Source organism: Fulmarus glacialis, unplaced genomic scaffold (genome assembly GCF_000690835.1).
Source record: "Fulmarus glacialis isolate BGI_N327 unplaced genomic scaffold, ASM69083v1 scaffold7086, whole genome shotgun sequence".
Lineage (NCBI taxonomy): Eukaryota > Metazoa > Chordata > Aves > Procellariiformes > Procellariidae > Fulmarus > Fulmarus glacialis.
Window position 1 is genome coordinate 44,807 of NW_009216171.1, and position 27,274 is coordinate 72,080.

Here is a 27,274-nt window from a genome sequence, read left to right on the forward strand (position 1 = left end):
GGCTTCCACAGCTATCTTGAAATCTGATCTTCCAAGACACCCACTCCAATGGAGAGAGCATCATGGTAGTTGGAGGGAATGGAATAGAGAAGTGAGAAGAATATGTGCCAAATGTTGCTGTCATTAAGGTTAACTTCTAGAAATGAGCACTTTTTGTTTTATACATGATATACTGAAGTCATTCGAATTGTCTCTGTAATTATCATATTTGTGTTTCGCTGTGCTTCAGGGCTCAAAATAGATGAGGTAGTACGAGACTGAGGGGAATCTGTAAGATCAAGAAAGATGCAGAAAAGACAAGTAAGGAATGAATATTTACTGTTCCTCACAATAATGGGATTAGGGGGCATTCATTCAGACTATGAAGCAGCATGTTTGAAATAATCCAATGGATGTCTTTTTTATGTAACTCATAATTAAATTGCAGAAGTAATTGCCCCATCATGTTGGGTTCAGAAGAGATTAGACAAATTCATACAAGAAAGATCCAGCAGTGACAATGGTTTAGCAAGTGATTTAGGAAGGTTAATAGGTGCGTGATTGCTGAAAGCTGGGAGACATGCCAGCAATGGTTCTGTCCCATCTCTACAGTCTTCTCCTGAGTATCAACTACAGGGCAGTGTCAAAGAGAGGATGCTGGGCTAGATTATCTTTTAGTATAAGAATAACTATGACTATAGTAAATCCAGGAATGTGATTCTTTTTTTTAATGAGACTTTCAGCCAGCTTTCTGACTAGAAATATTCAGAATAGAATGATTTTAAAATTCCAGAATCAGGCACTCATATTTTCTGAGTTTGCGGTTGCTAATAATTTCTCTTACAAATACAAGATATCCTCAGTGGTGTTTTGTTGCTAACATTTGAGGAAAGTCTGCAATATTGCTGTCAGTAGTTCATCTCTCTGTCACGATGTTCTACGCTGGTAAAATAGGCATCTTAGAGAAGTCTTCCAAAAGTTTCAAGGAGTAGCTTAGAGAAAAACTAGCAGAATCATCAGTCAAAGTCCTGTTTTTAGAAGTCTGCAAAGAATCTTAATGCTATAGTAAGTGAATTGTACTGTGGCTGCTAATGCTTTGGAGACTTTGAAGATGAGACTCAGATTTCTGAGGGGCTTAAGTGCTTATGAAAACGCTGATGTGAAACAAAAATGTCAGAAGGAAGGAAGAGAAGATCGTGGGAGGAAGTGGACAGTGGTCATACTGTACTTGACATTGACTCTGTGTAGCATTTCTACTTTTGTATCTTCCTGCTTGTGGTGTTGGTTTCAGGTACCCTTACCAGACCTTTCTCCCTTGGTGGTATCCAAACAGGACACTCGATCAGAATAGCTTCTTTAGGCCAAATACTGTGGGAAGCTCTGAAATACCAGTGGAGCTAGTTTGAAAAGTTCATCAGATAAATTAAATGAGAAACCAAAAGCATTAGTTTATTTAATAAATAAAACATCCATCTTTATCAGTTGTAATGTTTCCTACTCTTTGATACTGTTCCACACTACCGATCTCTAGAGGATCCCATCTTACCAAGATACAGAACACAAGTTTGATTATGTGTAGGCGGTGGGCCAAAAAGCTAGAGGTCTTATGCAAATTCAGATATGCATTAATTTGCATAATGCTTCTGATATATAGCTGTATCTACATATGTATGTATATGTGCATCCATTATCTCTCCTTCTCTTTTGAAAGATACTTCTTTCCCAGCCTCTCCCTGAGCTGGCTCTTCCCTTATTCCTTGTTGTCCTTGATGATGACTGGCCAATTTGAAGTCCAGGCCCTCATCTACCCTATGATAGACAAACCCTAGGTTTGTCACTCTGGTCTAAACTCTGTATAAGCAATTCTAGCGCTTGTGCTGATTGTCATCTTAGCTATTTATTTGGGCTGGTAAGAAGTAGTTAAGGGCTGTGGAAACTGAGTTATTTCTAGATGCTTCCATCAGGGATTGTCTTTGGTAGATGTAATCACAGGACAGTTCTTTGTGATGAGGGTTACAGAGAATGGCTTAAGGACATATGTTCACTTTCTCCTAGTTTTTCCTCCTCTTTTTGAGGATGAGGGTTGGAGCAGCCATGTGGGATAACCATCTGAGCTCAGCTCAGGTGAGAACCTTTTTCCATCTTTTTGTGAGTTTGGATTGTGTAGATTTGCTGAAACCTTGCTCCAGCGTCCACCCTGGGATCATCAGTAGGATTTTGAGGCTCAGCTTTCCCGTAAGCAGTGGATAATGTACTCTAGGAATCAGCACACTGTGAAGTGGTGAGGCCAAGCTGGGTGAAAGAACTTTTGCCAGATAAGGAGCTTAGGAAATGGATTTCAGTTTCCATACACTAGTTTAAAGGAAGAGAGACCTGCACCTGCTGCCTTGGGGCTGCTGTCCTCAGGGAGACAACCCTGGTCCTGGATAAGATGAACAGTGGTAGCTGATTTTGTGCAAAAGGTTGCCAGAGAAAAGACATGTCTGTTTGCTCTAAAAAAAAATTTCTTTTTTATAAAAAGTAGAGTAATAAAGAAAGTGAGCTTTGTATTTGTGCTCAATAAATTTAAAAGTTTTTAAAATGGCCTTAGCTGGGACTTAGAGTAGATGTTTGAGTGAAGGCATTTTAAATCACAAGTGACTTTTTTCCTATATCTAGAGTTAGGCCCTGAGGTGCAGGTCTCCAGCAGGTGTAAACTGTCACACAGAGTGGCAACAATTAAAGCTCCTGAGGATCCACACTCAGTTTTTCAAAACAGTCAGCAGCCCAGCTTGACATGTAGAGCCTCCAAAACTGGAGCCAGAAAAGCTTTATTCAAAACCTGGCTACTTATTTTGGGGTTTATGTGGAACTTAATCTCTAGAAAATCTGGTCCAAAAGGCAGTCTCACATATGCTGCATTACTGATGTTTACATGTTCAAGCTGGGTAAGTTGAGCTGCATTGAATGAGGGTTGCACAAACAGTGAAAGAAAGAAAAAACCTCTTTGGCAGCTATTGCATTTTTGATCTTTGAAAAAATTCAGATACACGAAGGAATTATTCTGCCAGATCTACCAAAGCTTGAGCTCATTGGAGTCGATGGAGTTCTCTCTCCTAACTTCAGAAGACTTTTTTACCCCATTCTCTAAACTAGGTTAGTAATAGACTGGTTGTAAAGTGACCTTATTGGAAAGAAAGTTTACCAAGTAAGTAATTCAGTAAATATTTTCCAGGCAGCCATGTCCAATAGATTGCTTGGTATGGTGGATAATAAGCAATACTGCCTTTTAAGACTGTGATAATAGAGAGTGCTCCAAAAAAGCCTGACCGTAGTAGGATTGAGGCCTGAGAAGAGAAAATGTTAATCCTACACCACCAGGCCAAGATTTATTGGAAGGCTTGTAGTATGGAGATAGAGATATAGTAGTTCCCTAGATCCCAGCTGCTCCCTTTCTTCAATTCCTTCTCTTCATAAATGCATATTAAAATAATTTTGAGGCAAGTAATTGAAAACAAAAATTTCCTTAGAAGAAATTCCTCGTAGTAAAACTTTTTAAAGAGTTTAAATTGTAGTAACTTTTATTCCAGCACATGGATTTGTGGTAAATTGAGCTGTCTCTTTACAGAAGTGGTAAATCACCAGCATTTGCTATCAAGAGCAGAAAAAAATGTTTATAAATCATTGCATTTGTTTCAGATTATTCATCAGAGCTGGAAGGCAATTGTTCAAGTTGCTTTGTGATACTATAAACAGAAAGCTGGGAAGGCCACGTACTTTGTAGCAAAATCTTGGGATTTGTACATGTACCAACTGAGACTTTTTCCTTCAGTAAGTGTTCAACTAATCTTCCAGAGAGGAGGATTCCAGTGTGCTGTTTTGAAAGAACAAGTTTGAGTTGGCACTAATAGGGCAGCAAGGCCTGCTGACTCACAGAGGAAGGGTCTCAGAAAGTTGTCTTATTTATCTTTCCTTCTTATACTGCAGTAGGCAGGGAAAGTCTTCACTTCTTTTCCTTTGCCCTCCCAAACTGCTCTGATGGGGTTTTGAAAATGTTCAAATCTGGAAGAGAGTAAGAACTGAGGGCGGGGAGGATTTTGGTAAGAAAATTTGAGGCAATAGTGCTTAATATTTCCTGGTAAATAAAAAAAGGAGAAGGACTGTCTACACACTTGCGTTGTAGTTCAAGACAGGAGGAGACTGCCTGGTTTCCCTGGGTACTGCTGTAATTACCTTAGAGCTTTTTTCTCTGTGAGAAAGAGCTACAATTTCTGTCCCATAAAGCGCGGGCAGCATACCAGCACAAAGGGCAATAGCAGGCTTAGCCGAGCAAGCTGCCGGAACTAGCCGGCTTTCCTGCATTAGTTACCGACTGAGTTTCCCCAGCGTTTCAGAGCTTCCTGGCCTTGCCTGCTAGAGTGCTGGCAAAAGCAGCTTGGTTTTACCTTAGTGTATTGTGGCCAGTCCTGGAGGAATTAATTTCTGGAGAAGCTTCCGCCAGCTCTTTTGAGGTTTTGAATGTTGTGGATCATTTAGCTTTGTTGTGTTTTTTCCCCACTCCAAAAACAAAATGAAAGCAAAATACATACCAACTCATTTGCTGACATGTTGGCACATACTGTGAAATAACTAACTGGTTGCAGTCTCTCCATACAAAAGGAGAACATGAATTTTTCAGGTGGCAAGTTGCTTTTATCCAAAGAAAAAACAGAAAATGGATATGATATACCTTTTATGAGCAAAACAGGAGAGTTGCAAGGTTGAATGTGGGTCAGATACCTTTTAGTGGCAGTGGTTTCCCAATGCTGAAACATATGTCTCTGTTAAACACAATAGCATAAAAGCTTTTATGCCAAAGAGAGGTGATGGGGGGTAGGCAGGGACCCTCAAAACTGCCAGTAGCTAATGCTGCCTTTGTGGTTTTATATATTTGCCTATTAAAATGACAATACAGACATGGAACATTTAGATTTAAGAAGCCTTCTTTTCATTAAACAACATTAAACAAACTGACAAAGTAGGGGGTTATGACTCCAGTAATTGAAACATGCTGTTCTGTTCAAGACCAGAACTCTATAAAGACTCTTTTCACCCAGTAATGCCCTTTGTGTTTGCCTGCTACCCCTGCTAGAAATTACTGTAGGCCTGACGTATGTCTTTCCAAGTGGAGTGGGAATGACAGAGTGCAACACCACACTTGGCAGATGGGGTCACAGCCTTTTTAGGACGTTAACATTCATTGTGCATTGGAAATCAATTTGCAGCTCAGAATGCATGGAGACTTAGGTGGACTCCTGTCCCCACTGTGTTTTTTATGTTAACTTTAAACCTAGGATGCAGGAAAGAGAATTAGATGGATTAATTTGGATTAACTCTGATGGGGTTAGGGTCGTTTTCATTAGCTTAATTGACAGTGTGCCTTTTCGTGGATTCCTTGCTCTTCTAGATGTGTATTCTGAATCTGTACATTATCTTGCATTTCTTTTTCCTTCTCTCTTCTAGATGTTGATGAGTGTCAGGATAACAATGGAGGGTGCCAGCAGATTTGTGTAAATACTATGGGCAGCTATGAATGTCAGTGCAAAGAGGGCTTTTTTCTGAGTGATAACCAGCATACCTGCATTCATCGCTCCATTGGTAAGTTTTCAGCATCTAAACTGTGCTCTTTAGAATAACTGTTTAGGGAGATTTTTTTTTATCCCCAGAGCTCTCAAAATCATTTCACTGGTTGGTTGGAATTCATTGATTCCTCTGCTACCCAAACTTGTAGCAAAGCCATAAATAAGACAAGGGAGAACGCTTTAGTTTGACATAGAAATTATAGTTGGTTCAACCAGCAGGCTCTTTGCACAGGCAGAGGCAGATTTTCAAATGGCAACTTTCTGCTTCTGAGTTTCCAAGACTTACAAATTTCTCATCTGTTTATTCTATAATAGTTCATCTGTCTTCCACCTTAGAGAGCAAGGTATCTTAAATCAAATTGAACAGCTTGTTGCTTCTGGAAGTTATACAGGTTACAGTTTTTTGTCAGTCATGTAACTCATTGCTTCATTGCAGACTGATGATGGCTGATACTATATTGATACAGAATTTTTCTTTGGTTCAGTATCCTATCTAGGGTGGACTAGAAAACTGCTTTTCTGTTGCCTATGCACTAGCAGTAGAAATAAGGAATCCCTGCAAAACTGATCCTCGTCTGCTGATGATTTTGACTAGAATAAGCAGCTCTCCCTTTTCTATACGTGTCAGACATGGAAGACAAGTTTGAGTGGAAAGGGAGAAAAGAAAACAGCATAGCTATAAATCTTTGCTGTTAAGTGGACTCTTTATGTGTTCATTCAGACTTCTGGTGACCCTGGCAGCAATGGGAGTATATGCTAGCAAACTCATTTACCAATAGGCAATACAGAATGACAAAGTAGCAAGATGAGTCTGGTGATCAACAATGTAAGCATGCTGTAAATTTCAACAAGCCACACAAATGGTTCTGAACTATTTTAAGTCACTAAAATTAACCAGAAAATCCTACTTGAACATAGAGTATGAATTTAGTCACTGTGTTGACAAGAAAGCAAAATGTTGTAGTGTAGCATCTCAGAAATGTAAATTTGTTTCTGGCACTGTATGTCTGCTTACACAGAATTGTAAAGACAAGTAGTAATTTTGATTTTCAGAAATGTGAATCTCCATAACATATTCACAGGTCCACTTTTTAGAATAATTGTTAAGTTTTAAGCGGTTGTGTTATTTTGATTATTTTGATTATGACAAGAACGTACAATTAAGCTTCATCAACCAGTGCATTTTAAAGGTTGTTATCTAATAGGTTTTTAGTCATTCTTTTCAACATAAATTGTTCAGATTTCTGTCCAGCGTAAAGTAACCCTGACACAAAGATATCCAACAGAGCAAGGAATAGTAGCTGGAGGCTTAATGAAAACCACTTGCAGAGTACTGTGATACAATCATTATTTCAATTTGCACGTTATAAAAATTCCCAGCTGTAATAAAAGAGAATTTAGTTATCTGAGATGGAAACTAATGAAATAAATGAAAAATGAGACTCTAAAGGTAGACGTTTCTTCTAAGGAATAGATTTATTGAGGGAAAAGGGTAAGTTTTTATGGCAAAGAGGATTCCTAGTTTGCCGGAAGGACTGGGGGAGTGGATTTGAGCATTGACTGCCGTATGCACGTAATAAATATTCATGGGAATAATATATTTGTGTTAACTTGTTTGAAAAGAAAATGTCACATAAGACATGGACGTTTAATTTGAAGCAACATCTTCAAATTATTTTGGATCTGAAAAACCAAGCAACCCACCAAATAGACCAATGGTGATTGCAAAGTGTTTTATGAACAAACGGTTTGTACATTTTCAAAAATAAAGTGCGAGTTTACAGTAACAGCAAACATTACCCCCTAGTGCCATGATCCCACACACAAATACATTGTGTGGGTATGCTGGAGGAAGGAAATGAAATGAAATGATCTGTTTCATTTGTCAGAGGTGACTGAACTGCAAATAGTAAACATGCATGGTGAGAAAGTAAATGGCTTTTTTAATATCTGTGTTTACTCACTTTCATCTGTCTCACTTGTAAGCGCCACTACAGAAGCTGTTGGAACGCAAAAATACACATCAGCATATTTAGCCAGAATTGTGCCTAGGGCTAGATTGTGTCTATACCTCTGTTGATAAATAAGGCTGAAGTGGACAAAGGCACACACACACAGCTAGCATTGCAATCCAAACACAAAGGAGCTGACTTGCCAAAGCCCTTTAGCAAGCTTGTTGACTTTGAGCATAATGAGATCCGTTAATTGCAGTGGGATTACTTTTCTGTCTCTGAAAAATGCATGTGCAGTCACACAACCTCGGTGTCCTTGACATTACCTAAAGTCTCTTCAAGGACTCAGCTAGTCTAAAACACTCAACCGCAAGGTTCTTCGTGCAGTTCGCTACCACCTTTTCCCTCCTGTTTTCAATGCCTTGGGAAAAAGGGAGAAGCATTGCAAGGTGCTTAGGACATAGCTGGAGTTGGGATGAGTTCGGAATGGAGGGAGCAGTATCAAGCCTAAGCAATGCCCTGACTTCCAGGCCCAGCTCACCTGCCTTGGCCATCAGCCAGGCTGGTGCTGAACATGTGCTTTGAGCTCATCAGCACATTCAAGTGATGTGGTAGTTTCAGGGTTGAAAAAGCGCATTGGATATTCTCTTGGGGGTTGAGCAGAGGAAGGAATATGTCCCTTTTTGCACTAACCAGCACTAACCTGGTATGAGGCACCCTCCTTAAAGTTGTCGGCTGCTGTGTGAATTTCCTCAGCTTCCAGAGATGCGCTGTGCCTGTTCCAATATTGGGGGTGTATTGTACCACCATGCTCCTACCCACAAGCTGTGGTTAAAAGCCACACTGGAGTTCATGGCAGGGGTTTTTAATATCATCCTTGCATTCCAAACAATGATCACTTGCCATCTAGAAGTGTTCTTATTATTTCCTGTGGACAAAAAGGATTAGTGATCCACAGAGAAATATGAATTTTATACCAACGGGAGGCCAGGCTGACATTAAAGTCAGGGCAAACCCTGGTTTCCCAGTATTTGCTTTATTTCACTGCCTTCCTTATAGGCCTACTGATTTCTTCTGTTCAGTCTCAGTATCTTTTGGGAGGATACTATGCCCAATACAACTTACCTCATTTATTTTTATAAAACTTAATTTCCCTTTGCTGAGTCAGATTTCAGTACTAGTTTACTCACAATAATGATGGCAACAATGAGGAGAGAGAATTGGAGGGAGAATGGATTGTAAAAGATACAGAGGAATTAACAGTTGTTTACCTTAGTACATCTTAATTGCAGTAGTAGGTGTGAACACTGTGAGTTATACCAGAGACATGTTTGTGTTTGTTTCCTCATGACTTAAAAAGAAACTAGAATAAAACATCTGTTACTGTATCATCTCCAGCTCCAGAGGGAGCATGTGTTTAATAAATGTGGAGATTAATATTGTACACTACAGCTGTGACTGAGTCAGGTCAGTGGGCTACAGCATGTTTTCCCTTAATTTGATCGCAAGCCAAAAGCCCCAATTCAGCAAAGCCTCTGGGCACATCCTTAAAGTCCTAGTGATATCAAAGTTGGCTAAAAATCTGAATTGGGCCTAAAAAGCATCAAAGTAGACAGAGTTCAGCTATATGCCTGTATCTCCACTGAAGTTCAGAATTATCAGAATGAAGGGTACGGTATGTCCCATTTGCATTACAACCATAAAAGGTATAGTGGTCAGGAGCCCTGGCTACAAACTGCCTTGCCAACTAACATTCTCGGCTGAAGTGGTGTAGAAAGCCATTGCTGTCCCACCTCCACATGACAAGTCTCCTAAAGCACAAAGGGTGTTTGCTTGCAAGCCAGATACTTCAGGAGTTCTGTAGCTAGGAAGACTTCTGTCATTTTAGATTCCATCCCCTGAATGTCTACCTAAAGCATAGTTATGTTGATGGTCTTACATCTGCTAATCATTCACTGCCAGTGTTTTTATACAGATAGTGCAAAGTAAACTAAAAAGGCAGGTGCAGTTAGGAGTGGTAATTATAAGTGGAGACAAGAAGAGGTGGAGAAGCACCAGGCTACAGAAGGCTGAAAATTATGATAGTCTGGTCAAACAGTGGGAAAGCTTTTTACACGCTTGTCACCATCATTTTCAAGCCTGTTTAAAAAACCATTTGGCAAGGAAATGCTTTTTCACTTTCCTTTATCCCATTAGCCTTATGTTATTAGCAGAGTTAGGGAGTTTGACATAAACTCAAGCTACCTAATTACTGTGCTACAAACAGAGCCTCAAAACCAGCTTGTCTCTTTCTGCACTAGAAGTGTAACAGTTTAGTCCCAGAGGAAAGAGAAACATGCTAAGCCAAGTTGTCTTGCATTTGTCATGGGCTAAGTGGGCTTATGAAATGGCTTACCACGCTTGTGCTGATACATAGTACTTGTTAAACTTCATTATGTGTTTAAACCCTTGTTAATTTTGCAGTAGTAGCATAGATGTCCTTCAGTCAGCTGACACCAAACTACCAAGTTTCTTCTTGCTCTGAGGATTATAAAACCACTTTTGTTCAATTTTTTCATTCCTACTTTCCATGATTTATTTTTATTCCTTACCTGTTTTCTTAGTTCAGTGCAATTCTATAGTGGTAAAATAATGTGTTAGGACTCACTAGGAGGAAGCACAATCCCCAGTTAGTGCAGGAAAGATTACAGGTTGGGATTCTGGACTTTATTCCCATCTCTGGTGCTGATGCCTTGTGGGACTCTGGGCAAGAAGATTATTGTGACTCAGAATTTCTGCAAAGCGCTTGAGAGGACAGAGGTGCTTTTTCCACAGAAAGCACAATAATCTATTCATATTTAGATTGATGTGGAAGGGTGACTTTAAATAATTAAGTGTTGCCAGCACCGTTCCAGACTTTATGAAGTACAAGGTTTCTCATCTCAACTATGAAAGCTCTTTCATGATGATGTAACTGGCTAAATTACTTGAATATACTTTGCCATAGCTACCCCAAGTACAGGCATCCCATTCACTGGAGCAGAACAGTCCTATTTGTCTTTTTAAACTGGAATCCTAATATGATTGTAAAGTAGAGGGATATATATAAAGTAAATTTTAAGGAACTCAATTCATGTGCTTTTAGATAACATAGTAAGAAAACCCTTCAGGCAGTATAAGTTTTATCTGGACGAACATACTGTGATCTTGGAAGCTTTTTCCTAAAACTGCACACAGTATGACCTAAGTGTAATAGAAGCTTGTCTGTTTATACATTTCAATAATACATTTTGAATAAATAGTTCAATTGATTATCTCTCACAGAATATAGGATACAGAATGTATCCAGGAAAAAAGGCTTAATAAACCATTTAAAATCTCATAGCGACCTGTTAGAAGTATGTTATGGTTTAAAACTGTGTATAACCCACAAAAATTGCTGTATTTCGGTTTCGGGGATTATTATTTGCTCCAGCAGTCTGTGTGAAGGGCACCTCACATTTGTTTTCTCCATTCCTCTGGAATGGAAGTAGTTTGTAATTTGTCTGGAGGGAAAATGCAACAGGTGAAAACACCTGGAATAAGTAAAAAATGGAATCAGGCCTCAGAGGAGGCCTGATCTCCCTCCTCTCATATATTAGTGATTTATCATGATTAGGACTAGTAAAGTTACACTGGAGTAAAACTAGTTTAAGTGAAATCTGACTTAAATTCAGCTGTGAGAGGAAGCAGTAATTATATAATCATAAAAACAATACTAGGTGAAAGTTTAGGACTAGATGTGAGAGTAAGTAGTCTCATAGGATCATAGAACAGCCCAGGTTAGAAGGGACCTCGACAGATTATCTGGTCCAACCTTTTGTGGGAAAGGGAGCCTAGGTGAGATTATCGTGTGCCCTGCCTAGTCTCATCTTGAAAACCGCCAGCAATGGGGACTCTACCGTGTCCCTGGGGAGGTTGTTTCGGTGAATGATTGCTCTCGTAAAAAATTTCTTTCTTATGTCAAGATAAAACCTCTCCCGGTGCAACTTGTATCCATTGCACTGTGGCTCCTTGTGAAAAGAGAGCCTCCATCCTCTTTGTAGCTGCCCTTTAAGTACTAGCCAAATAAAACTGCAAAAGCAGGGGTTTAAGTATCAAAATTGTCAGTATTTTTTGGTTGGGGTTTTTTCCCTCAGCTTGTCACATTAAGGCCTTCAATAAATGTCAGCGTAAATGGTGACTGCTTAGTGTCATAGAATGGTGTCATAGAATTGGAGGCAAAGACATGTCACTTTTGGCTTACAAAAATGTTAAATGCATCTTAAACCTGAGGCTGTAATCTTCCTTTTATAGGTAAGAAAACTGAGGTGTAAATATTACAGTATTGTATGAAGCTCTTGTGACTGTGTCTGAACTGCAGGATAGATTCACTCCATTAGAGCAGCTGCAGTCCTGGTCCTCAGAGCAGTCTGGATGGAAACCAGGATGTGAGGAAATTATGCAGGATATGAAATCAAGATAGAGTTTCAGTGTATCCCAAGTTGCAGAGTTAAATACAGCCAAGTAGAGTTGGTTGCAGGGCCTCGTTGATGTCCTAGGGACCAATTCAGACCCATATCATACTTAAATAAATATGATGAAGTCTCTACATATTCTACCTCAGTTGTATAGCTCACTTGCCTTCTGAAGGAAAAATACTGTGCTTCAAAATTTTCTGGGACTTGGAATTAGGTTTAATTCAGAAAGAAAACCAAATTTTGTTGAGTAATCAATACCTTCTGCTGCTTTGCTTCAGCTGAGATTGAATGCACTAGTAAACCAGCTGGTTAGCAGGATGCAATGGTGGTGAGTTCATTGAAACTCAAAGGAGTTCCAGTGCTCAGGAACAATAGCAGATTCCCAGATTTTGCCAAAATCTGGAATTGAATTCTAAGAGTGTTGCGCAGAAGCTGTCCTGTAGAAGGTCCCAGATTTAAGTGTGCTGATCAGAACAGACATAAATATTTTAAAAATTAGAAAGAAAATAATACTGAAAAAATTAAAGCCTAGATGTACTAGAAAACATTAACTGGTAAGTAATCTAGAAGTCACATGTGTAACTTGCATATAGTGCTTGAACAGTAGTAAAAGTAGATGCACAGCTGAACATGACTGACTAAGTGATAAACTAGGACATGCAGATAATTTCTCAATGAGCCAGAATCTGAAATAGTTTAGTGGTACGGTAGTTGTTTTTGCATGGCTCTCATTGCCAATGCCTTTTGGTATGGAAAGGATGAAACTAAAGGGGGAAGAGAAGTGTGTAAGAAATAATGAAGCTGGAGATGCAAAGAAGTGTGTCTTAGAACAAGCAGCTGTTTGAAACACCCTGCAGCAGCATGACAGCCAGCCAGCTTGCCAGGGGGAGCAGGGAATTTGTAAGTCAGATCAAAAATCTCTCCACACCTGTGTGACAGAAAGTGCAACGAACAGTCTGTAGCTCAGCAAATGACTGACTGGCAGTGCTGACAAGATGGGAAAGCTATACGCACGAATGGGAAAACACACTGGAAAGTAGTACATTAAAAAAAAAATTAAAGAGAGAAAATATGCAAAGGGGGTTTTAACACTCAATCATTCAATAGCATTGGAAGTGAACCAATGTTCTGTTCATACTGTCTGCTCTGGATATAGCAGGATTATACTAAATAAAAGAACTGAGATGTTTTTTAAAGGCCTCTAGCATCCAGTTGACTGAAACATCGGGTGGGAAAGATCTGGGAAGAATATTAAGCCAGAATGTACTGGAAAAAAGCTTGCATTCACATGCACACAACAAATGGACTCTGTTTTAAGTATACCATACGTTGTATTTGTCATGATGTGTCTCTCTCATGCCATCAGGGATGCAATGATGAATTCAGGGCCTGCTCTGAATACTGTGTAAAGATACTCAGCATCTTTCATACCAACTGTAGTCACTATGGGTCTCTCCATGTATGTCTCGTATTTTTCACTATGCAGAGAAATCAGCCACAGACCATGTTGCAGGCACTGTTCCTCTTTTCTGCTATTCATAACAAATCTCAGAGATGCGATACAGCATCCAGAGGCCGATACCGCAATGTGTTTTTGGCTATAAACCAGTAGAAATTCAAGATATGAATGCCAAATACCTGTTCATATATACTGTTACCCTCCTGTATATGGTATGCATACTATGCATTTAATGCGTTCTATTAAATATTCAATTCCATGTAATTATGTTTGAGGTTGCTCTGAGCTATTCTGAAATAATTTAAGAGTTAATGGAAATAAGAAGAAAGATGCTTGTATTGAATAGCGGTGTATATTTTCAAGCCTAAGAATACTTGCATGTTCTGTTAAGCTTTATATCTTAGAAGTATCTGGGTCGTAAAATTGTTGGTTTTGTTACTCTTCGTGATGGTATTTTGATTATTTTGTACTTGAGCACCAGTCAAGAATGGGGCCAGATTGTGTGAGACCTTGTACAAACTGGGAAAATTTACAGCCTAAGTAAACAAGGCAAACATAGGGCAGAGGACAGCACAAAACACATAGTCACTGTGAATGCTTTCATGGCAGAAACATTGTATGTAGTAGCACCATGAGATATTTTTAAGAGGGGGCACAAAGGAAGAAGGGAGAGAGACAAGGGTATGTCAGGTAAACAGAAAGTAAGAGAAGGAGGGAGAGAGACAGCCAGCCAAGTGGGAATGAGGTGAAGTGGAGGAGAATAGATTGAAGAAGAAAAGAAGGGTGTGAAACAGTTAGCACAAGGCAAAATCTATACTTCTTCTCTGTCTTCTTAATTCCCTGGCTCACTAATGCCATTTCTTTTCAGTATCCTCTCCCTCATAGTTTTCTTTCCATTTAGCTGACTCCTCTCTTGTATAAACCACAGTATAGTCATAGTACAGTCAAACTGCAGCAACATCTTTGAAAACTAATGTTTTTCTCAGTGGAATGGGTCATCTGCTGAGATTGCAAAGCCAACCTGCTATCATGTGCAAGTGATCAGGATGATATGCTTGCAAGGGTTCAACTCCTTTGCTTCTCCCAGGAGTCAAGAAATGCAGAAACAGAGGCCTTAAGTATAACAGGGAGACAAGCATCATGTGCTGTTGGAGTTAGTCTCTGAACTATGTTCACCATTGGTAAGAGCATTGAGCTTGTGCAGTGAATCAGTTTACCTGCTTTTTGTGCATGATGCATAGTATGATTGAGCACTTTCAAAAGGCTCTGCTTGACTTACCAGTGCTGAGAAGCTGTAAATAATCTTTCTTCTCTTGTTCCAATGTAAAGCATTCACCTTTGAGTAAAAGCAACAGCAGTTTTGTCCCTCTTTGATATGGAGCACCTCCTTTAAAACTTCTTCTCCATGTTTATAGCTGACTAAATCACTGCACACGCAATGTAAGCCAATAGTATCCAGTCCAGTGTGCTGCAAGCGTTGTGTTACATTGGTGATTTACCAGAGTTGGCAGGTTTTCTCCCTCCAGTTAACATGGGCTGAGGATAATAGAATAGCTGCTATCTTCAATCCATATCAAACTGCAAAGTACTAGACAGGCTAAAACTAAGAGCGTACTTACTCAAACATTAATTTTTGACAGAATTTCATATGATCGGTGTTGGCATTTCAGTATTTAGTGTAATGAGAACTGGTTATTTAAACTGACATTTGTTTGGAATGCTACAAATGCCAAGATGGGGAAGCAACAACGTGAATTGTTCTTATGCTGTGCATTTCTCGTTCTGCCTGCTTCAGAAGTGAACTCCTTGTTACATGCTTTTCTAATCACTAATTCACTAGAGGATGTCACAGGAGTCTACAAAAACTACCTCAGGACTCTAAACCCCCTCTGAAATAGGAGCTATTATGCCATGTGCTGTAAGTTATAGATATGGGAGGCAGAAAAGTTAAATAATTTGCCTAGAGTTGCACAGGAAGACTGTAAAAATCCCAAGAGCTTTCCAGAAAAGCTGTGAAGGAATCATTTGACAGAGCATGCAGTTTAATTGATACTGTGTTGATTTCACCAAATCTGTTTTGTAAAACTGAGTATGTGTTTTTATGTATGCTCCTACGAGGAACAGAATGCAGATACCCTGAACCCCAATCTTTTGGTCTATTATTTAATTCCCTTCTTTCATTCCTGGTGCACTTTAACATCAGTGATTGATGAATTACATGTACATGTTTAGAGATCAAAGTGTAGCACAGGGAGCTGGGTGGGTAACAGTGTATTTTGCAAATCCTGTCGTCTCCCGCCTTTCCTCCCTACACTTTTTGTTCTGTTTGTTCTCTATTGGCTCACTCTTGTAGATTGAACAATTTCTGATGGTGCCAGGCAGCTTGACTTCTTACTGAAATTCAGGATGCCTGATGACTCTCTGCACTGTGCCCTTATACTGGGAAGGCAGCCAAATTGACACTGGGAACGTGTAGGTTCTGAAAAGTGAGGTGGAATACAACTACCTGAACAGGTCAAGCAAATGGTGTTAACATTATTTTTGAAAGAAGTGTATTTTTCCACTAAACCAAATTTTGTTCTCTGAAGTAGCTGCTTTTCCTGGAATAATAATAATTACATATTAAAAAAAATTCATAGAAAAAAACGAACATCAAAACTTTGAAACATTTACACCTGGAGGTATAGTCCTTGGCACTATATGGTAGTGGTGGTTAGGCAGCCTTGTCTGCATCCATAGGCGGCTGTAGCATGAATGTCCATGAAGCCCCCTTATCAAGAGGAAAGACTGAGCAGAAGAAACAGCTCAAACATGAAGCCTGATTTACCAGGTGGAGAAGCATATTCGAGGTAGCGTTTCTGAATCGCCTGTTTCCTTTCACAGGTGAAATATTTCAGTGTTGCAGGAGCTTTCCAGGAAAAGGCCAAACAAAACAAAAAAAGGGTCCTGCCAGCTCTGCCGAAGGGCAGCATTCAAGCTGTGCTTGAGGTGAGACTAGCCTACCCTGCCCTTACGGACAGCTACATGTCTGCATGCTCTTCTCCAGTACTGTGTTTCTGCTCCTCGCCTCTCCAGACAAAATGCTTTCAGAACTCCCTCTAAGCTTCCCAGGAAAAGCTATCATTTGGCCTAAGTGCTTCCTTAATGGACAGTTAATTACTCTGCTCTAATTGGAGTCTGAAAAACATATAATTAAAAAAAAGCCTGTAACAAGCTGTTTTAAACCAGGATTTGGTGAGCAATACTTTCCTAGCCTAATCTGTGTCTCTCTCTTGAATCCTGAATAGTCTGTTTACCTGGAGATTTATTTTGAAAAGGCTTTCTATGTAGATCTCAACATGACTTTTTAGCATTTGGCTACGATACCATTTGTCTTCAGCTGGCATTAGTTGAAAATACGTTGTGCTGTTCAATCTTCCGAGAATTCACAGAAAGAGATAGTGAGCTGTCATTCCTGTGCTATCTCTCAGAGAAGCTGGCCGCTTATCGGCCAAATGAACTCTGAATTAATCTGGAGGATTACCTGTCAGGAGCTCACTGAAATGCTCCATGAAGCAGCCCCATAGTAGAGTAAAATGCCAAAAAACCAATAAAATCAAAGAACACTGGTGGTAATTCTCAGTAGTTAGATCCTTTGAAAGTAGAGCCTTGGTGGGAGCAGGAAAGCCACTTTGTGTTTTTTATGTTGTTCTCATTAGTTTCGTGCAAGAGGGACATTAAGTGGCTAAAGGAATTTTCCTGTTGTCCAGACTGTGGATGTGTTTTTTAACCTGGCTCTGAGGCTTTCTAGACCTAGTGTAGATGGTGCCACTTCTGAGTGTCCATCAAATTCACTTCTTGCTATTAGCTATCAAGTGCCCAAACCCAGAATGTAAATATATCTCCAAGCACTCAAACTTTATTTATATGTCATTTGGTTAAATATTTTATGGGTTTGTTTTGTTTCTTTGTTTCCTCTAAAAACACCTCATTTTCTCTTAGTGTTTATTATGACTCACTTCATGGAGATACTTCTGCACTGAGATACTTCTTCCTATAAGCTTCTCAAAAGCAACATTGTGGTCAGAAGTGTGGCTGTGTTGAATGACATCCCATTTTTCCTGTTCCATATTTATTCTCTCCTTGGACTTCCACAGTCTATTTACAGATAGAAACAGGATTTCCTTGCTTTCAAATATGATCTGATATCAGGAGAAACACTGCCTTTTTTTTCTGCCTACCTTTACCACCAACAAATACTGCCCAAATTAATATCCATATTCAGTGTTTAGCTGATGCTTTTCATCAAAGTATAGAAATCAAATAGAGCTGCTTATCAAGAATAATTCTGTTTTTCCGTGTTCACCCTTGCACAGCAATATTGACTGCACTCTATTTACTGCCTCAAAGTCTTGTTGACCTCTTGCAAACAGCTCATAGCTTCCAAAGGATTTTCTTCACCTTTCTTTTCTTAGATTGTTAAAGCCAGGGTGACTACAAACCAGATATGCTGCTAGCAGACATCGTGCTTATTTCCATGTGCAGCTCTGCCAACGTATCTTCATCTTCATTCATCCTATCCTTTCACCCCCTTGCTTTTTTTTAAAAAATGGAATACCAGTTAGGTGTATACATGGAGACTAGGATGAAATAATACAGCTTTGTTAGACCGTGAAATCTATAGAGGCTAAAGACTGCTCCAGTCACAGCTGTAGTGTTCTCTCTGAAGTGGAGATGAAATGGAAGTCTGATCAAACTGGTTCAGAAGTCCACAAACTCCCAGCGGTTTCAGTGGGATTTGAACCGGTGTCACGAGACTGTGAACGTTTGCCAACAACAGAGATTGAATCAGAAGGTGATGCAAATTATGATTATTTCTTTGGGTTACACCATTGCACAGGTAAAGAAAGTTGTGAATAACTGTACTACCATCATAAACTTTTCACTTTCTGTGGAAGACCTTAGCAAACCATTTCACTGATCTATAGGACAGGATTGTCTGTAGGAACTATGCAGAACTTTGAGAAAGAGGGTAAAACGTGCCAGAAAGAAACCAATAGGTGATAAGTAGATTAAAGGCAGTTCAGTGCTAAGAATATGCTTGCAGCACAATTACATAGTCTACTAATCCCAAACACTACTAATGATTGTTGTTGTAGTAAGAAGTAGGTACGCACTGTAGCAGAGCAATAAACAGGTGCTGAGATAGTCACTTTGGCACAGAAGAGAGCCTGCTAGTTTTAAGATGAAGAAACTATTCTGCAATGACAAATGAGCCTCAATGCACAGAAAAAGAGCAATGATATGAGAGCAACAGAGTGGTTTGTGTACACACTGGATGTTTCTCACCCTGAATGTGCCAGCAGAGCATATAGACTTCTGAGAGAAGCAGGTTCTTCCACTCTCACACCACTACTGCCCTGTAAATATTTCATTCATTTCTGAAGTACAACTTACAGATTAGGCTTCCACTCATTGTGTTGGTGATAGCATTTGGTCTTAAATGTCTAATAACATAGGACTGCTATTTCAGGTGTCTCCACATGAAATCTGATTCTGAGTGCCCCGGAAAAAAATTAACCATCTGTGACAGGAATGGGATTGAATTTGCTGCTGTGTGGAAAATGTGTTTGCCTACATGCCCACTGTGTGTCTGTGTTTGGTGCTGGTTGTAGCACTTGAACAGAGAAGCAGGAGTATTATTATGGTGAATGTAAATACTAACAATAGTAAAAGGAGAAATTATAACTGTGCTTTAAAATGGTCCTCTTGGTAATATTCTTGCTCAGATAATAAAGGATTTTGTAGCCTGAGGTTATTGGAAAATGTTTTTTGAATGCCTTAATGGCGCCGTCTGAGCAAATCTTGATAGCAGGTAACTTTTATCAAATAGCAATATATTCATCATCTCCATTCCACACCCATCTTTCCCCAGCACCTCTCACTTTTCTCCTGACCTAGACCCTGCAGTGTCGCCTTCCAGACTGTGAATCACTCATCTCTCTCCCTCGTGCCCCCACCAAATGTTATCATCACGCTCGCTTGAACCCTGACATTTGATTTGTGTAAGCTAGGATTGCTGCATGTCTCAGGCTGACATTTTATTCAGATTCCTTCTCTGAGGAAAACTCAGGGAAAACAGAGCAACATATTCCATTTCCACAGAATGGTAAACTGTCTTCCCATAAAAGCAGACCCAATAAAAGTTTGGAAGTTTTTTCATAGCTAAATGGCCCTTTCATATTGCAGATATGCTGGACTCTTACAATGCTTAGAAAACAGTATGTAATACCACCAATGTATGTGTATTTAAAATTTGTATATACAAATACATATGCATTTTGTAAATACATTTCCCTAAGCTGTCCTTGAATGTGGCTGCTGTGACCCCACTCCTTGTCTGCTATACCCAAGGGAGGCAGCATTGATTTTGTTCTCTGGGTTTTGTAGGTTTTTCTGAAAGCAAGGGAGAGGCTTGTGCCTACATTGCATTTTACTTTAATGTATGGTCAGGCTTTCAGGCCTTTGTTGTTGGGACTATTCATGTGCTTAAGTGTTTTGCTGGATTGGAGCCACAGAGCAGTTAATGAATTAGTGCACATACCAGGGTATAGCATTCTATTTCTTCTTTCCAGACAGTTTGCATTTCCAGTATTTGGATAGGATATAGGGTGACCCGCAGCCTGTTTTCTTTATTTATGAAATTGTATGTAAAAATGTCTTCTCAGTAGTTAGTATTTCTGCATTGCTTTCTGGTAGATGAATTATCTTCCCCTTTTCTTCCCATCCAAACTCTGTTCCCTAAAGAAAAAGTGTATGTGGTGGCCATTGTTGCCATACTTTCTTCTCTTCTGTGAAAGTGGCAATGTATGAATGTATTTTCCTCGTGGTATGTCCCAGACAGTGTTAGAAACAGAATTTAGCTGCCAAATAACTAGAGTGATAGTTGCAACAGGTATTCGATGCAGGCTGACAGAAGCTTCTCTGAAAGCATTTCCTTAATTCTGTGCTTCCAGCTTGGAGCATGGGAAAGTAGTTGTGCAACTCCGGCAAATTTCTCCTTTGGCATGAAATTTTGACAGTGACATTTGAATTGGGAGAACACATGTTCGTACACAACTTATTAGGCAGCAGATGAATTCTCATTTTGCTAAATTATTTGTGATCTTCTATATTGATGCTTCTACTTTAGTAGCAAATGACCAGGTGAACTGAGTATCTCCACTCTTCCACTAGTACTGCTTTTTGTGGCATGTGCTGCCAGTCGCCAGCCCATTCACGTCACAGCTATGTTGGGTCCTGGTTTCCACTTTTGATTAATATTTGGTGGCTTTCTTAAAGCAAGGTAATGTCCCAATAGACCCAATAGTGCCAGAATTCCACCTTGCAGGAAGCAGTGCTGCTGACTGCATCTTATCTTGCATGTTGACATTATTTCCTGGCCTGCTAGGCCTTTTTCTGTCCTGCATCATGATGCTGTCTCCAATGCTTGGTTGCATTAACTTGGAATACCTGTGTGGACTAGTAGGACCTGTAGGACCAGCAGTAATTTTAATGCACTGGTATGTATTGTTTTCTCACAGTGTTGCTTCTGAGGTAGTTACGTGGTTTTTTAATAGAGCACCTTTCATCCTGAAGTATCCTAGGGTGCTTTACAGATGCGATCCTAGGAAATGCCATTACCTCTGGATGGAGATGCTTGAAGACGTGGACAGCATGCTCTGGGTTTTACTGGAAGCAAACTGTAATACTTCCAGTGGTGATGAACACTACAGTCAAGTGAACAGAAGGAGGAGCTAGGGATTGTTCTCCCTTCACCATTTCCCCGAAGAGCAACTGGAACTCATCAAGTGAGAGGGGATAGAGAAAGGTGGAGGCAAAAGCTTGATGTTATATAGAGCGGATATGCTAACCTTCACTGGGATATAGAAGGGAGTTACTTATACCCCGGCAAGTTAGGAGAAATCTCTTGGGATCCTTTCTGCCCTGTTACGTTCATCAGCTTCTATATAGCAATACAAGCTGACTTTCATTTGTTGAGCGGGGAAGGTGATGAGTAGTTCAAAATTATTCCTTTAAATTGCTATAAACAGCCTCAGTAAAAAGTAGTTAGTGGTAACTGTTGTATTGTATACACTACAGTGCTGTGGGTTTGTTTATCCACTGAAAAGTAAGTGGGAAGTGTGAAAGAAAACATATCTGGGCACAGTAAAATATGTCTGTACTTGTAGACAGTCAGTGTATTGTTACATGCTGATTCATAAAAGTGTATATCCCTTCACGCTGCAATTTCATTCTAAGAATCCTGGAGTCTTCCGAAGATGTATTGATATTAAGCATGTAAAGAATAACTGCTGATGTTTTGAGATAGAGAGGAGTTATTCTCTAACAGAGTATTTATACAATCATTAAACTCTCTGCATTAGATCAGTTATTTGCTAAGCTAATTCTCACTCTTTACAATGTTAGCAACGGGCCTCAGTTGACAGTATCATTATGACCAACACAGATCTCAGGCTAACACTACTGTTGCGCTTTTGTTTTGAGTCTCTGATTACAAGTAAATAGATTCACTGTGAGATACTATGAGGGAAAAGAACTTATAACTCCTTTCAAACTATGTGGAAAGCATAAAGTCATGCTGCCCTCAACTCTTCCTGCTAGATGAATACAGTGACTGTGTCTAGCACCCTCCTGTGGTGCCTTGTGGCTTTTACTGCTAGTTTCATTTTCTTCTCTGCTCTCTCTTTACCAAAATTAGTGTCTTGATACTGACTCACAAGTTGTAGCCAAGACTGAGGACAGAAAGGTGTACCGTAATGAGCAATTCATATGATACTGTCAGCTTTCATCATGGGTCTTATTCTTATTTCTGGATATTACCACATCTTTTCCCAATTCTGCCTGCAATCAGATGTTGAAAAATATTTTATTGCTTTAATCTTCTGGTTTCTGAATGTATTTAATGTAATGTTAAAAAGGTATTTGAAAGAAGGAGAAATACTATTAAAAGGTAGGTGTAGTGTGAATAAATACTCTTCATCGCACCTCTCAAAATTCCTCATTCTTATTTGCTGGTAGCATCCCTTTTACTCCATTTCTGACCCCTTGTTAGAGCAAGAAATTGTCATGCTGAAATTAGTTTAAAGACTTTGTATGGGAACATTCATCTGAATGATCTCTTTCTACAGTTTACTTCAAGAGTAACTTACAATGAACTTACATTTCTAGGGTGTAGATCAAGCAGCATTAGTCTGCTGTGATGCTGTTCCATTCCATATATGCTACTGTATCCTAATCATCTTAATCAACTGCAATATTAATCTGCATCATCAATAGCAGTTATTTCTATTGCGTATTGCTTGTTTGTTTTCTCATCTTTTCATTTCCCCTTTTTCCATTCACCTCCAGGAATGATGTGTCTCTGTCATAACGCAACTTTACCTTTTTCAGGGAGAATTACACCTTGATGAAGAAGTGAGTTTTTAGCGGGGGCATTCACAGTAGGGTTTTTTAAATTCCTTTGAAGATGATGAGAAACTGGGTGTAGAAGTCATTTAAGATAAGAAACAAGAATTTGATGACACTTCGATGGCAAGCCAGTGTAGGAAATGGAGGGGACGTCTGATGTGCCTAATCTAGGTAATGCACTGAAGTTTTTTGTAGTGTAGCACTAGCATTTCCTAAGCACTAGAGGTTTTGAGCCTGGGTGTATCACCTTGCTGTGGTCCAACTGAGAGAGGATAACATAATGAACTAACGAAGCCAGCCTTAGCGGCCAGTCTCCTTTTTAGCCAGAAGGTACAGAAGGTGCTAATTGTGAACTTTTCTGTGTTAGGGTTTACTTAGCAGGGAATGCAAGCGGCTTCTTCAGCTAGGGAGAGAACTTACCAATTAACATTCAACCAAAAGAGACTGCAGAGTGTCTGCAAGCTGGTCAAAATACTGTCCTGTGTCCAACTGCATCATTTGCTGTGGTTCAGCTTTAGTCATACTTTTTCATGGTGATACTTTTAGATTGATAGCTGAAATACAGTAGTGATAGAACAGACTGCTTCCATTACAAGGAACTACTCACCAATGCATTTTAAAAACAAGGGATTAATTTTCAGATTATGCTTTGTAGCTCTGTGTTGAAGCCTTTGGTTCCTTCAGGTACAGAATGACTCTTTTTTTTTTTAATGAATAAAGGTCTGCCACTTCCATAATAAAACCAGACACTATTCCATATGGGTTTGAAAAACGGCCATACCAAAATTAAGTTGAACTGATAAGTTTCAGACTCCTGAAAGAGTTAAAGAACGTTACTCCTTTTGTATGATATTAAATTGCTGTTACGTGTCACTGTAGAAACAAGAATGGCTAGGTGAGTGATGGGAGGAAGGCTGACAGAAAAGCACTAATTAAATACTGTTTTGCAAAGACCTCATTGAAATTCATAGCTTGGTACCTTTGGGGACTTGAAAGTAGGGGAGGTGGAAAGATTTCAATTAAAAAGGTATTTGTATGGTCCTTTGTAAAGCCAATCATTGCCTTTTTAATATAAAGCATGTAAGTATCTGTCTAATACGCTTTACACACATCAAACATCGTGCCTTGAAACAATGAGTGTTTTAATAGGTCTCAGAGCAAGATATTTCAAAATAAAATAAAAATCCTGTAGACCTAAAATTTTATTCAGCTCAAGGCTCTGGGGTTGGGGTTTTTTTAGCATAAATGCAATCTTAAGTAATTTCTACACTGATTGACTGATTAGAAAATTTGAAAGGAAAAATATACTTGCAAAAAGAAATACAGTTGCTTAATAACTAATTTAATTATTTGTGTTTAGCTACAGTTGTAGTTGCCATTTACAGTTTTTTAATGTACACAATGATCCATTTATTCCTACAAAGCTTTTAGATTTTTTTTTTTTTAATTCCAGGGACTACTGTAGCATGATACCTCATTGAATTGTTGTCTGAGCAACCTCAGTCAACAAATAACAGGAATATAGCAATATGGCTAGAAAAGACCACCAGGGTCATCAACTGAAGTCAGCTGCAAGAGATACGTAGTTCAGAAGGGTTCAGAGAACATCTATTCCAGATGCAACTAAATACCACAAGCCACAAAATGCTTGTCAGCAAAACAAACTCAAAACTTGTAGTAGAACCCCAAAAGCCACAGCTATAATTTACCACAGTAAGAAAAAGAAAAAATCCAGGCCATTGCCAGTTCCCTAGATCCTTGAAGTCATGGGGAACTTAAATGAAATTCCCAAATAACCCTAGTGTTCTGTGCCCAGTTATAAAAGACTGCAGATCCAGAATGATTGCTCTTGAACTGACCTACAGTAAGAATTCCTCTTGTCCCTAAATCTCATGGTCAGCATATGAAGAGAGTGTACCAATAAACAAGTGGTGGCAGGTGCTTTGAATAGCTATTGTAACAGCAATAAAACCTACCCAGTCTAAGCACTATTCTTCATCTTCTTACCAAATGACAAGCTCTGTCTCACTCCTACATATCCAAACAAAGCCAGGAGTTTTATAGCATGCCTTGGAGAATCCCTAGAACAAAGTCAGTGCAGATAGTGGGATTCAGGGCAAAGTGCCTGAGCAGAGTGGAGCTAAGGCGATTTTGCAGGGAGGTGCAGTCATTTGGATCTCATTAGATCTCATGCAACACTTGAAACTGTATCTTGAAGCCACAAGGTTTCAAACCTGTGAATCTCTAGAGCATTGGCCTGAAATGAACAGGATTTCTTGGCAGGAGCACAAATGGTGGCAGCATATTAGGTCAGTGTCCTTTCAAGGGAAAATTGCTCATGAATTTAGTTTTCTTCGCTTTACCTGGGTTTGTGTGGGGCATCTATGATGACGTTTGAACCCTTAACTGCTGCATCATTGGAAGCAGCAGAGCGATTGACAGGCTTTACAGGAAAGACAAATACCAAAACACTGGTCATTCTGATAAGATAAATTCTGCCTCCTTTGTGGATATAGAATGACCAAGGAGGATGTAACATAATACTTTATTTGAAATCAATCCTTGTATCTAATACCACACACAACTTCCAAGTTCTGCTCATCAATTTCTTCTTTTTCAGAAGTTGCCTTAACTTTTCACTTGATCCAGGAGCTTATCTAGTGAAGCACTCTGCTGATTTTATTTCTGCAGATTTCTTATGTAGAACTGCTCAGGTTGTGTCTATAAAGAAACTTCATTACGGTTCTGTTATCAAGAAGAATGATTCAGGAGTCAGAAAATATCTGTGGTTTGGGACCTGTTGTCTCATAGTCAGTGGAACACTTTCTCCCTACCCATGTCCACACGCTACCACAGTAACCCTTGCTACTTCTGTCTCCTTTATGACCTTGACCCCAACCATGCCCCTCCTGTGTCCCCGATCTCCTATGAAGACGGAAGCTGTGTATGCTGTGGTGGGTTCTCAGCTGTGCTTTTGTCAGTAAGTCCTATTTTTTTCGTGCCTGCTGACTGAGCGCGTGGTATGCCAGGTAAAGCGGGCAGCTGTTGCGCTAATGTTGCAGCCTTTCCCGGCTGGCAATACCAGTCTGGTTCTCTCCTCTCTATGTAGTTGCCAATTTTCACAAAGCTTGTAGGAATGTAATTACCTTTGATATCTCTACCCTCTAGCTAATTAAGTTGGGATTGCCCAGTGGGTTCAAAAGCGACTAAGTGGAAGGACACTGACAGATGGACAGACGGCACAGTTGCACGAGCATCATTTCCTTGTAAACAACAGTAATAACAAATATCTATTAAATAATAATAACAAATTGTACCAATAGTAACAAGTAATAAAAATAAATATCAGTTCATTTATTTGGTAACTATAGCTGCATTTTATTTTAAAATAATGGCTACTTGAAAAGTTCAGATGTCGAGGCTTGCATTTTTCAGTTCTGAGATTTTCTTAATTTTCTTTTTAAAAAGTTCTAAACACAACTTGAATAAAAATGTATACTCTCTTAAAATTTATTGTGATTTTTGGCCATCCACTCATAATAATTATGGCTGCTCTACACAGGTTTAAACATAGTAAGAACATAATCTGCCAGTGGCAAAACTTGTGCATTTTACACTTTGAAAAAGCACGTAGCTATCACTTAGGTGATGAATATTACAGCAGAGGAGCTGGCATTGAACAAGATGATGCTATTTTCTTTTTATACCGCTAAGATTCTTAAAAGACTTACTTCACTGTGGTAATGGCAAAACAAGTGGTGAAAATCTCTAGTGCAATGCATTTGTTTTGTGGATGATACAGTTGCCAAAAAATACATTTAGGCAGCATTACTGAAGTGCTTGTGGAAAACTAGTATTAATTTGTATTACAGTAGCTTTTAGGTCAGGGTCTACTCTGTTAACTGCTCTACACTCTATACAGAGAGAGAGAGAGACTGAGAGGTTGAGACTCTCCCTTGCCATACAGATAGACAAAAGATGTGTATCCCTACTTTACAGGCAAGGAAGCATGGTATTCAGCTGGCCTCCCTAGGAAGAGAATGCTGCCTCCTGATTTCTAGCCCGCTAGATTTCTAGCCTTCACTACCAGTGTCACGCAAGATTTCACAGACAAACTGTTCATTAGTTGAAAAATCATGTTTATGTAATCTGGAACGATGAGCAAATTCACAGAGAAATCAGAAAACTTACTCAGACAGAGAAACAATTATTTTGAAATTAAATACACATTTCATTTAGATTTTGGGGAAAAAAGGGGTAAATACCTGAAATAGTTGCAGATTAAAAAATTATTTTGATTGTTTTAAATGAAACTGTTGATGCTTCATTTTGCCAAGAAAACTGCAAAAAATATCT

At 39.3% G+C, this 27,274-nt stretch overlaps 1 protein-coding gene across 1 annotated transcript in view; it reads left to right on the plus strand.

Moving 5' to 3' along the window:
- Positions 1–27,274, plus strand: part of SCUBE1 (signal peptide, CUB domain, EGF-like 1) — a gene marked incomplete at both ends in the record, with an annotated part of 172,554 nt that overhangs the window by 17,075 nt on the left and 128,205 nt on the right. The window contains one exon of the mRNA XM_009579193.1: positions 5,461–5,595. Coding sequence (XP_009577488.1) covers positions 5,461–5,595 — 135 coding nt within the window. The remainder of the gene's footprint in view (positions 1–5,460; positions 5,596–27,274) is intronic.